Below are 13,513 nucleotides of genomic sequence, written 5' to 3' on the forward strand. Positions count from 1 at the left end.
TTTTACCATTGTTATTTCATAAGATAGGAAAAAAGTGCTAAATTTGCAGGGCAGGGGGAGTGGGCGGGGGGGGCAGGGGGGGTGGAGAGACACCAAAAACGTTTCAGCCCTTTCAACAGCCTAAATATAAACCAAGTCTGAGATCTTCAATCTTGGCAAACTCTTGTCATTTGCTCTTCACCTGGGTTACAGAGAGGCTCTGCTATCAGAGGTCAAGGGTGACCCTACTGCCCTGGGCAGATTTCTTTCCACCTGTCGCACCAATGCTGGGGACAGGGTTGTTAAGCTGCACGTCCATTCTTTGTACTGGTAATAAGCATTGAGACACCAGATCAGTTACAGTAAGGCCTTCCATTATTTGCATCAATAAGCCTTGTTCACTGGGATCATCAGAAGTTGACGATACAGTATGTTAACACCACTATTTCCCCCCATTTATTTTGGCTGAATTTTATTAGCTTAACTTTAAAGACTCATAGTAACTTTTTTAAGCTGGAAAAGACTTTTTAAAGGCCATCTAGCTCAATCGCCTCCCGTTTTTAAGAGGAAAAAAGAAGAAATTTTCAAAAGAAGAAATTAAATGATTTGACAAATGTCATAAACTCCTAGCTCAGAACGGGAGCTGTGGCATTTGACACAGTTTAGTAAGTACTGTAGTTATTCAGGCATGGCTGTTTGTCCTACTACACTGTAATCTTAAAGGCAAAAACTGTCTTTTTTCACCTATGTCTTTTAGAATCTACTGTCAGTACACGTAGCTTTTGTCAAATACATGTTGAATGAACAATCAATATTTATACCACCTATCAAAAATGTCAAGACTTATCCACCGTTTGTTTGGTTTTGCTCTCCTAATATACATTTTTAATGAAGTAGGCCCTTGTCTAACCTACTCAATTATGGAGGTTAAAAAAAAACAACACAGAAATTTGGCAAAGAATTAAAAACATGACTCGCATTACTAAATACTGGTTTATAGAAGAACTAATATTTCTTTTTAAATGTAAATGCTTTAAGTCACTGGTATCCCCCCAAACTTGCTAACATCATACACATTATATAGAAGTATAATTCCAAACTAGATTTTAATTTGTTATATAAGATCTCCCCAAATCTTATAGTAAAACCATGCCTATAACTACTAGTTGGCTGAATCTTTTCTATTTTGCATGCTTTGAACTTACATTCGAACTTGAGGCAACCAAATTGGGCTTTTTAAAACACAAGTAAGGACTTAATAGCATTTGGTGACTCTATGGTAAAGTACTGACAGGGCCTAGCTCTTAAAGGGACTCAATGACTAGGAGCACTTTGAGGTGCATCAAATGTTTGTGATACTAAAAAATTTGCAAGGTTTGTACGATAAAAGAACATTCTAAGAGTCTAATTAAAAGCGTAAAGTGAGATCTGGGGACTTTATAGGGGAGGACAGGGAAGAGGGATTAGCAACACCTAGGTTTTTCTTTGTTGGCAAAGTGGTACAAATCAGATGATAATTCGGATCTATATTAAACCTTCAATCAGAAATCACTATTTACTTTTTTGTATACTCCCACAATCCTGCTGCCTTTAAATATAATTTAGTTACAACATTTCTTCTACCCACACACAAGACAAACTAAATAAATGCAACAAACACAACTTGGAAAAGACAATGAAAAAAATAACCAGTTAGAATAAATAAATTTTAGTTCTATCTTTATAGGTACCAAACCAGAAATGGGTAAAGTTTTGCTTTCATATATAAGAAAACAGAGCTATTAGAAAACACGCCAAGGTATAGAATGCTTGTTACTTTTTGTCCCCCATCAGGCAAAGGCCTTCTATAGTAAGACAGGCTAGTTTGAACTTAAGGTTCTGTACCTATCCAGCCTTAACGGTTTTCCTAGTTTGTAATTTCTGATCTAGACAAGGTCAACAGAGGCATATGTTCTGATCTAATCTGGCTCAGGTGAACAGAACTGATGGTATAATTACTAGCACGCTGTATGCCCTTGTGACTAAAGGTGAGGCTGGCTTCTAACAGGGATAGAAGCCACTCACCTCTATAGGCTATTTTTAATGAACGCAAAGGTTTCTAAGAAACTTCCATGGTTTATTTTATAATTAGAACACTTCAATCTCTAAGGATTGTCTGACACCTTTTAAGAGTGTGAAACATTTTTCACTTTTAATGTAAACTCTTTAGAAATGGCTTTGATCGGATGGAACTACATGAATATATGCATATTATTACAGCAAAAATTAGAAGTGATACAGCTGCCTGCAAAAGTTTTAAAAGAGTGCTACGCTGTGACTTATCAAAGATAAAACATACCAATTTTTACTCTTCCTCGCTCAGGACCTTCACCCATAACTAAAATATTAGCAGGTTTCTGTGGAAACAAAATAGTGTTTTTTTTCAGTAGACAGTAGTGGTTTCTTTTAAATAGACAATATGCCAATATAACATAAATCCACCTTTAAAAAACCTCATTTACTCAAAAATTAAAATCGAACACAGGAAGTCACCAAGGAAACTTTGTGTATATATGCAAAGCAATATGCAAACTTCATGAAGGCCCAAATATGGCAGTGCTCTTCTGCATGTAGAGCGAAGGCTTTTCTTGGCCCTTTTATCAGTCTGTTTTCACTACTGTGGAGCATCTGACAGGAAGTTTAAATATTGTGCTTCCTGCCAACTTATATATAAAATGCCCTGCAACTTTAAGGGAAAATGTTATCTTCAAAGATGACTTCAATCTAAGTAAAAGGAAGGAGGGAAGGAGCCACCTGATATCTCTGTTCTTTTCTTTTGAAATGGCAAAGTATGTACCTATGTTTAAACAAATAAATTCTAGAGAAGTCAATTTACTAAAGTCTTTCCTACATGAATTAGCAAAGCTAAGAGGAATTTTCTATGACCTCAATGGCTTTGAGGTTTTTATGTTTAAATAAAAAGAGAAGCTAAAATTTAAAGGGAGATTTTACAGAAGTAAAATTTTAAACAGTGTTATAGTCTCTAAATTAACTGTCATCTACAATCTGTTAGAGTGAGTGATATCTACTATATTGACATGTGAGGTTCGCCCCCTCCTCAGCAAGAAGTAAGAAGAGGGGAAGAAGGAAGGGAAGGGGGTTGTGGGGGGAGAGCAACCCCCAAAACTTTCTCACCCTGCTAGCCTGTCTACTTGGTCTTTAATTCTACCAGTCTGCTAAACAGAAGTGAAACTAGATCAGAACGCCCTTCAAATAGATCAAAGGAACCTTAAAATTAAAGATTTTTATGAAACCTGTTTACAGTAGTAACCAATTCACAGGCTTGCCTAACCATATTTGGTAACAGCCTCCGTGCTATTACTGACAAAATGGAACATAGAATATATTATTCTATCAACTACTACAGATCAAAATTTTTTCCCCAGCAAAAAGAAAAGAACTGCTGAAATGGTAGCATATATATTTCAGAAATTACAACTCCCCACATTTTTCAAGGTGCGGAAACTAGGCACCAGAGAGATTAAAGGACTTGCCCTGTGAGTATAATCTACAAGATTGGGGCAACAGTAGAATCTACCCCATGTCTTAAGCCTAATGCTCCCTTCCTAATATATCATTTTGAAAGTAACTTTGTGAATCAAGTTTTTCAATTAATGCATACTATAATAACAATAGCAATGATGATAATGTTTCCTTCAAGAAAAAGGTTTTGGAACCTCTATCATTCACACACACACACACACACACACACACACACGCACACACACACACACCCGACCCCCTGGGATAACCTGCGAGGTAGCAAAAGGAAGTACAGAACTAACAATACTCCCCAGGAGCTACGTGTAAGTACTGCCTAGCACAAATAAAATTGCTTTTGTGCACCATGTTCATCAATCACCACTGGGTTACCCTCTGCAGAGACTTTCAGAGCTCAGCCCACTTCCAGATGAAGTCAGATCTCTGAGACTAGTGTAAAGTGCTGAAGGCCCAGGAGGGCTTTCCAAGAGGAATCAGGCAGCATTTCTACTTGGCAGAGGGGAGAGGCTTGCTCTCAACTACCAATGTGGGCTTAGGAGGGAACTTCCATGCCTGTGCTAGAACTCTCTTACGGTCCACTGGGGCGGAACTCCCTGAACATCTCTTGAACCCATTCCCTACTCTTTAGCCCCATCAGGATTCTTTCCCCATCAAATCCATCTTCTGTAACGTGGCCAGGGTCACCTTTCTAAGAGAGGAAGCTGATCATGTGACTCCCTTGCCTAAAATCTTCCTCAGCAACACGGAAAATTCTTACAAGATTGGGTGAAAACAGCACAACACAAAATGATATACAGACCGTGATTACAAAGAGGTTTTAAAAAAAGTACAGTGAGTAAGAACTAGAAGAACCGAAAGAGTTGGTGACAGTGGTATAGGTGAACATTTCAAAAGTCTTTGAATCCTTTTGCCATGCCTTATTACTAAAATACTATTTCTACTTTAGCCTCTCACCACCCGTGAATAAGACCCAAAGTCCTTATGAGGGGATGCAAGGCACCTGCAAGCTCATTCCCACCAATCTTTCCCGTCCCACCTGCCACCACCCACACTGTTTTCAGTGTCCTGTGACTAGACCTTTCAAAACTAAGTCATTGCTATCCCATTACTTCTGTCCCCAAAGACCTTTCCTTTGTTATTTGGCAAAATCTGATTCTCTCCCCACACCCCCCCTTAATGACATAAATAGTACACGAATACATTCTGATTGTAAACAATTCAGACCATAAAGTCACGTCTAAACTAAACGTTAAAGACCCTTCCTTCACCCATGGCTCCTGCTCCTCAGCCATACCCTAAGTCCCACCCCCTTCTCCAGAGATGCAGGTTGCTTAACTGGTTTGCTGTGATGGACTTTTACCACACTTCAGTGCTCAATCCTAAAATGCAATCTCCATATCTAGCAAGAGCAGAGCACATGGACATCTCTCTCCTCCTTTTATTTTAGATGTAGTGGAAAATCTTTTTTTTTTTTTTTTTCTTACTCATTCAGCAGCTGGGCCCATACCTGAGAAGCCCTAGGGTGAGTGGCATCAGTCAGCATGCTACAAGGTAAAGGGGGACAAACACCCTCTCTTGCTCCTCATTCTGTTCTCGACTCATCAGACTGGTCGAGTTCCAAACCTGGGTTTCAGCATGAGGTGGGGAATACACAGCTTCTCTGTCAAGGTCTGGTCTAATACTGGGGCTTGGGGCCACAGCTCTAGTTAATAGTTACAAATTGCTTTTCTAGGCAACTCACTGCCTATTTATGATCTGAAGCAGGTCTTGGGGATAAAAGCCATTACCAACATTACCTCTGTAAGTGAATTTAAAATTCAGTTTGGGCCATGCTATATAGTCACAAGCAAAAGAGAATGGTGTTGTGTTGTTTCAGTAACACTATACACAACGGGTCCCTCCTCATGTTATTTTCCACGGTAGCCTTCTATATGCCCCAGGGTATGATGTTTTGATTCAGTAGGTAAATCTAACACTAAATTTCTTTTATCAATATAATCTAATGGAAGTCTCAAGAGAAAACAGGCAGAAAGGCCCTAAAGATCAAAAGTACTTTTGTTATTATTTCTGTTTTGTTGCGTAAGCAGTATTAAGGAAGGCTTCAAAGACTTGATAATTTTTGTTTGTAGTACGCTCACATAATATTCCCCAAAAAAGCTAATTTCTTTTTTCTTTCTTCTTTGTCTACTAGGAGAATCTGGTAGGGATTTTTAGCTCTAGAGCCAAAACTTCCAAGTAGTTAGTGACAATACATGAATCAAATTAGTAATAACCAGAACTGTGATAAACAGTCCATTATCTTTGATATGCTATTCAACATAATCACTTTGAAAGCATGTATAGAATTTTACATTTTAATGAGGCACGTACTCTATTAATAACTATATTTTTGCTATGGAGATCAGAGGTCCAACGTGTTAGAAGTATTATTACATCATAGCAACATCTTCAAACATAGCTACGCTATGCACAGACATTACAGAGCACCTTTTATTGCCTATTGAACGACAAAATAAATCAATGAGATACCTGAAGTATACTTCTTGTTTGAAACTATTATATCCTTCTATTGCTGTTTTGTTTCTCCCAGAAAAAAACAAAACAAAACAAAACAAAAACCTGTTTGTAATTAAAAGAACATGTCCTTGTTTCATAGGACAGGCTTATGGCTTTTCTTGTTTTCTGTTGGTATGCTTCCCCCAAAACTCAATTATTTCCTAAAGCAAGATGTTTGTATTGCAGAGAAAACCATTCATGTAGAGGCATTCTCTTCTCCAGAATTTGTCATGCTGTGAAATAGTTCACTGATGACTTTGGCACACAGCAGAGATGGCAAATTGGTTTCATTTCGGGGGTCAATCCTGATTAAAAAAAAAAAAAGGTTAAAGACTGCAGGGAGCTCTATCTTGAGAAAGACAAGAATTGGGCTGATCCGGAAACTGCCAATATCAGATATATCTGACAGAGGTGCAGAAGTGGAGAATGATAGCCTATCTGTCCCGATAACTGCCAAGACCTTATTTTAGGGGTGAAAATGGGGTCTTCATATGCGCACTAATGTGTCAAGGCAAAATGGAGACTTGCAGTCAACAGGAAAGTTTGATTCTTGATGGATCTATTAAAAAAAAAACACACACAAAAACCAAAATACAGCTGCCCATGAGAAACCACTGCCAGTGCTGTTCTCTAAGATTTATTCAGAATTTAACTTTCACAAAACATTGTACACTTTCTGGGGGCACACATTCTAGATAATAACTTTCAGCTTGGTTGTTAATCAATATGTACAATACATACTAAAAACTTTAACTCTGATATACATATATGAGATTCAAACATGAGCAGCAAAGTCTTAAATAGACATATATTCGGTAATTTAAAAAACTGTTTTATAAGAAACCTTGTAAGGAGTGGAGTTAGAGAGAAATTTGGAAATCCAGTGAATAGTCTGGAAGACCATTTATCATAGTTTCACTTTTTCTTCCAAGCTATGAATTTTAATTTTTTACCTCTAATATTAAAATTTACCCCAGTATTGCTGCTGAACATCTTTAAGCTAAAGAAGAAATTATCAACTACTCTAGTAAAGTTAATTCTTGCTTTTTGTATAAATTCGAAAAAAAAATGTATAGAATTTAACAAATTCTGCTTCCTGATGAGAAAACAGATGTTACTTTATAACCAGTAACTTCATCCTCTACAGTCAACAGTTCAAGTGCTCTACATTTATCCCTGTATTTGAGGAACTAAGAGGCAGTGAGGCCTAGAGATCAACAGAGCAGCAAGCCAGGGGCAGACAGTTTAGACTAATGGGTAGGGTAAATTCAGGCAAGGAAAGGCTTTGCACAGGTGATGACAGCTGACGTGTGAAAGCTCAGGAGCTGGTCTGGAAGATAAGCAACGGGAGACGGTGCCTCCAGAATTTACTAATGTCCTCTACGAAACCAGTGCAAGGCTGGGTCTGCACCCTCTCGGGGGATGGAGACAGCATGCACTAGGGCATCGAAACACATGGGTGCACTGACGAATCTTTTACTTACCTAACAAGTCCTCTTTTAGGGAGAATAGGAATTAGGTTCTTTGTCAGAGTCGATGCTAATCAAGATACTTTGAAACAAGCATTAACTACATGGCAGTAATCATGCTAATAATAGATGACAATTCTTCTCAATAAGCCTCTCCTACATCCCTCCAGTCCAGACTACTACTCTACTTTTTGTTTTCATCTAGGTGATACAAAAGTAAATAAAATGGTCTTTCACCACGTTGTGAATATGATCATAAGTATTTCTAATAATAAACATGATTCACATTATTAGTTTAAAATTGCTATCTTTTAAAACGATAAATTTTGAATTTTTAACTTACAAAATTCTTAACCTGTCCCTTTTAGGCAATTGAGGCATAAAATACTAGTTTAAGTGCAACAAGATCAACCTGGAATATAATGTCCTATTTTCAATGACACAACAGTCATTTTCTTACTGTCACAGACTACCAGAAACAATATTCATTTCATACAATGAAACATGGGGGCACAGAACAGAAACATGGCAACAGAAATAAACTTTAATTTTAAAGCAAAGCTAGAGCTCATTTGTTCCTAATAAAGAATGTGTGGGTGCATATATTAATACATATATGTGTATATTTTCTTATAGATGGAAATGTATTTTCCAAGTTGGATTTATTTAATTGTATTTTTGTAAAGTTTTAAGGTATGTTGTAACCATAGTTTAAGCAAAGAATCTAATAAAGTGCCCAATAAGAAAAAAAGTACCTATTACTCGAAGACTAGAAAACTGAGTAACATTAAGGAGATCAAATACATCTTAAGGGAGAGGTATTAAGGGGTAGAGACAGGATATCAAAAATCTTTTAGTTTTCAAAATAGTTCCAGTTTCATTATTAAGAATTTAACTAAATTTTGGGAATGCAAGCTGGTGCAGCCACTCTGGAAAACAGCATGGAGGTTCCTCAAAAAACTAAAAATAGAACTACCCTAGGACCCAGCAATTGCACTACTAGGCATTTATCCACGGGATACAGGTGTGCTGTTTCGAAGGGACACATGCACCCCCATGTTTATAGCAGCACTATCAACAGTAGCCAAAGTATGGAAAGAGCCCGAATGTCCATCAATGGATGAATGGATAAAGAAGATGTGGTGTGTGTGTGTGTGTGTGTATGGAGACACACACACACACACACACACACACACACACACACACACACACACACACTGGAGTATTACTTGGCAATCAAAAAGGAATGACATCTTGCCATTTGCAACTACATGGATGGAACTGGAGGGTATTATGCTAAGTGAAATAAGTCAGAGAAAGACAAAAACCATATGACTTCACTCATGAGAACTTTAAGAGACAAAACAGATGAACATAAGGGAAGGGAAACAAAATAAAAACAGGGAGGGGGACAAAACAGAAGAGACTCATAAATATGGAGAACAAACTGAGGGTTACTGGAGGGAGGGGTTGTGGGAGGGGGGATGGGCTAAATGGGTAAGGGGCATTAAGGAATCTACTCCTGAAATCATTGTTGCACTATATGCTAATTTGGATGCAAATTTTAAAAGATAAAAAATAAAATAAAATAAAAAGAATTTAACTAAATTTACCAAAAAAAAGTATACAAAGTTTATATTTAAATCTGAAAATCACTGTAATTCCAAATACTATTCTAAACAATATTAATTTATATATTTGATAGTATAACAGTAATCAGTGAGTAATACTGTTTTGTGTTGTCTTCCCAAGTATTATCTTCTGGACAAATCTGGATGTTTGTACATTACACTTACTAACTACATTGTATTTTTCTATTAATAGACAGCTGGTTGTATTTGCCCCAAACCCCCACTTCTGGAATCAACCCTGACGATGCTCCCATTGACAATGTTTGTATAAATTATACTTGCCTCCCCTCAAACCCCAAACACCCTGACACATACACCAGGTAATTTCCTTGGGATGAAATCTCAAATGTAGAATTATCAGACCAAGTAATATCAAGAGCTTTATTGTTCTAAAACCAGAAGTTTTTCTTTAATGTTTATTTATTTTGAGAGACACAGACAGACAGACAGACAGACAGAGAGGGGGAGACAGCATCCCAAGCAGGCTCTGCTGTCAGTCCAGAGCCCGACACTAAGCTCGATCTCATGAACCGTGAGCTGAAACCAAGAGTTGGATGCTTAACCAACTGAGCTACCCAGGTGCCCCACAAAAGTTTGTTTTTTAAGTTTCAAAGGTGGATACATGCTCAATGGATATAACTTGGGAAATAAAGAAAGTACAATGTGCTTGATAATAGATGACTAAAAACAAAGCAACTGTATATAATCTCTAAACTAACAGAGGGCCACTATAAACATTATCAGTATGCCTTTTTATTTTTTCCTCCATATAAAAATAAAAAATGGCATTATACTAAATATATTGTTTGTACCCTCCTTCCTCACTAGTATATCATGAAGATTTTTTAGTCTGAAAATTACTTTCCTGATATAATCTTCATGAATCATATGGATTCCCTGTAACTTATACCAATTATCTCCTATTAAAATGTTGAGGTTGTTCCTAGTTTCTTAATAAAAGAAAAATAATGCCATAACAAACATTTCTGTATGTACCTATGATAAATTCCTAGAAAGTCAAATTATTTGCATAAATGTTATAAACATTCTTAAGGTCTTTTTGGATACACATTAACAGATTTTGCCCTTGAAAGGTTCAAGTATCAATTGTATAAATTCAACATTCTTTTATACAAAACAATACCATTAAGTATGATAAAAGCAATCCTCAAAACCAAAAGCAATGTGTATCCATGTAAGATTTTATAATTTTTATTAGCTTGATACATAACTTAAATATTTTAATTTGAGGATCTTTCATTGATACGCATGTTATGATTTACTCTCTCTAGATTTACCTGAGGAGGCTTAGGTTACTAAACTTAAATATTCACATCAATTCTCTATATTCTAGTTAGCAAAGGTAGATTCAATTATTTTTGCCATTTTTCTAATATATTACTTTCTTCTTGCTACAAACTTTACATTTTATATTTTATAAGAGCATTTATACTATTGTTTTCTATAAGAGTATTTTTACTCTTGTTTTTACATTTCAGCATATCTATCATATCTTTAGTGATAGTCAGGAATTTACTTGGTTAGGAATTTATCTCCAGCTAAAACTAGAATAAATATCTCATTTTTTTAAAATATTTTTTTTAATATTTATTTTTGAGAGAGAGAGAGTGAGCAAGACAGTTGGGGAGGGGCAGACAGAGAGAGACAGAATCCGAAGCAGGCTCCAGGCTCCAAGCTGTCACACAGAGGTCAATGCGGGGCTGGAACTCACAAACTATGAGATCATGACCTGAGCTGAAGTCGGCCGCTTAACTGACTGAGCCACCCAGGAGCCCCTACCATCCAGATTTAACCATAATATTTTGGTATATTTTCTTTTGTTGACGTATTTTTCACTCAGCATTTTACTTCCACTATGTTGAGATCTGCTTTCTCTCTTAACGTTATAACAACATTACTTACACTTACCATAATTTTATTACTTTTTTACACTTCAATCCAAGTTAGTTAAAACATCGTGTAGTAATGATTTCAGGAGAATTCAGTGATCCATCACTTACATACAACACTGAGTGCTCATCCCAAGTACCCTCCCTAATGCCCATCACCCACTTAGCCCCTCCCCTTAGCAGAGCCCTCAGTTCGTTCTCTGTATTTAAGAGCCTCTTATGGTTTGCCTCCCTTTCTGTTTTTATCTTATTTTTGTTTCCCTTCCCCCATAAACATAATTTAAAAAGATTTTTCTTTAATGTTTATTTACTTTTGAGGGAGAGAGGGAGAGAGACAGCAGGAGCAGGAGCGAGGGAGGGGCAGAGAGAGAGAGAGAGGGACACAGAGAATCCAAAGCAGGCTCCAGGCTCCGAGCTGTTAGCACAAGGGTCTCAAACTCACGAGCCATGAGATCATGACCTGAGCCGAAGTCAGACGATCGACTGAGACCCCCAGGCTCCCCCACCCATGAACATAATTTTAAATGGCTACACAACAGGTCAATTTTTCTGCATGTTACAATTTGCACATTTTCCAGTTGTTACACAGGTACGTTTTTTCAATTTGTCATTATCAATAATGCTGTGATGGCCTTTTCACCATTTTTTAGTAATATCCGTAAGAGAGTTTGTTAAAAGTAGGATTGCTAGATCAAAAGGAATGATTTATTTATTTATTTATTTATTTATTTATTTGAGAGAGAGAGAGAGAGAGAGAGCGTGTGCACCTGCACGAGTTGGGGAGAGGGGCAGGGGAAGAGAAAGAATCTTAAATAGGGCTCCACACTCAGCATGCAGCCCGATGCAGGGCTCAGTCCCACGAGGGTGAACGCAGCCCTTTATTTTTCTTCTTAATTTTTTCTGTTGTTATTCTTTACTTCTTCCTACCTTTTACCTACTTTTTTATTTTTAGATTCTCCTCTTCCTCCTTACCATGAAGGCCCAGACTACCTGATTTTGCCAGCCGGTGTTAATCAAAAGGAAACAAAAATAAAAATAAAAGAGAAGATCAATCAGAAGAAGAGACAGGTCAGGGTCATACATTCTGGTTTTTTGACTCTGCCTTGTGAGGCATACAGCTATGTAACAAGTGTACCGCACTAAGACAGAACACTAGTCGCTGCTGGAAATGCTCAACGGTGACAGCATGGTTACTGCTGCATGCATTCCCAAGAATCACTACACCGGGTAAGGAATGGGAATGGTCACTTCTAAGATGCCTTCCAACTTTATAGTCTATTAGTTTATGACATTAGGGAACACAAAAAAATGCTCTTCATTTCAAATGGTATATGGTGTTTACATACACAGATTTTTAAACTAATGATTAAAAAACTTAGCAGTCTATCTCCCATCATTTACATTTTCGTTAAATAGGCATCTTGAATTGTACTGACCTAAATTACAAGCCTATCTGTAGTTTGAAAAGGCCATGAATTCAGAGAATTGAAACTAATCTTAGAAACTCACACACCTATTGTGGCAAAGGGAGTTAGGGATCCTTAGATTATATACCTACTTAAAAGTATTATATCTATGGCATGATATATATCTGAAGGCAAATTATACATAAATAATAAAAATGGACATAGGTTATGACAACAAAGGGACACTCTGAAAAACAAGTAAAATCCTAACTGTACTAGGGGCAGGAAACTTTGATAAAGAAATATTTCTTCAACAGTTAATTCAATAACTATTACTAATTTAATATCTAATTGTACCTGAGGAAACTTTTAGTTTTACTCAATCTAAAAAAAAAAAAAAATCCTATGGGTTGATTAGAACATTTATAAAAATTTACTCAAAGTCCTGAACTTTTATGTTGAACTGACTTTGAAATATGGCTAGCTGCATGTGCTTATTTCTGTAGGAAGACTTACTTTTACCCTCTTATATAACCATTTCTCATTTGCTTGTATCCAGTAAAGACCTACAGTTATCAAACTGAAAAAGACGGAAAGATATATATGGCCAAGGGAGCCTGTGATCTAAACAGGTTTAGATAACAATTTTAGCTCAGATAAGACAAAACCTTATCTAATATACTCTATCTTTAAAGATTAAATTACTTTGACAAATCTTCATTAGTCTAGAAGACAATATAATACTCTAATATTCTAAAAGGCCTGACTCTACTATTAGAAAGCTAGACTGGAATATTAATATGTTTTTCAGAATATAATACAAAAAATTCTGAAACTTATTTTTAGAAAAAGCATTTCTTGGTATTTTGACTATAGACAGTATGTCTCTTTTCCTAATGTAAAAGTCTAAAGGCCAAAAGAGAAAAAGGATATATTAACACTATATCCAGTAGTAATAACTTGTATCAGGGACCCGGTAAATTCTTGTCTTTAATATGATTCAAAAGTCCTTTAAACAAAAC

At 36.6% G+C, this 13,513-nt stretch overlaps 1 protein-coding gene across 4 annotated transcripts in view; it reads right to left on the bottom strand.

The window, feature by feature from the left end:
- The window catches only part of CDK8 (cyclin dependent kinase 8), a 111,525-nt gene that overhangs the window by 18,407 nt on the left and 79,605 nt on the right, over positions 1–13,513 (bottom strand). For 3 of the 4 annotated variants that reach the window (XM_058689357.1, XM_058689348.1, XM_058689339.1), the window contains exon 5: positions 2,318–2,375. The exons of the other annotated variant lie outside the window; for it this stretch is intronic. In XM_058689357.1, coding sequence (XP_058545340.1) covers positions 2,318–2,375 — 58 coding nt within the window. The remainder of the gene's footprint in view (positions 1–2,317; positions 2,376–13,513) is intronic. 4 annotated transcript variants of the gene reach the window in all.

This window comes from Neofelis nebulosa, chromosome 1, assembly GCF_028018385.1.
Source record: "Neofelis nebulosa isolate mNeoNeb1 chromosome 1, mNeoNeb1.pri, whole genome shotgun sequence".
NCBI lineage: Eukaryota > Metazoa > Chordata > Mammalia > Carnivora > Felidae > Neofelis > Neofelis nebulosa.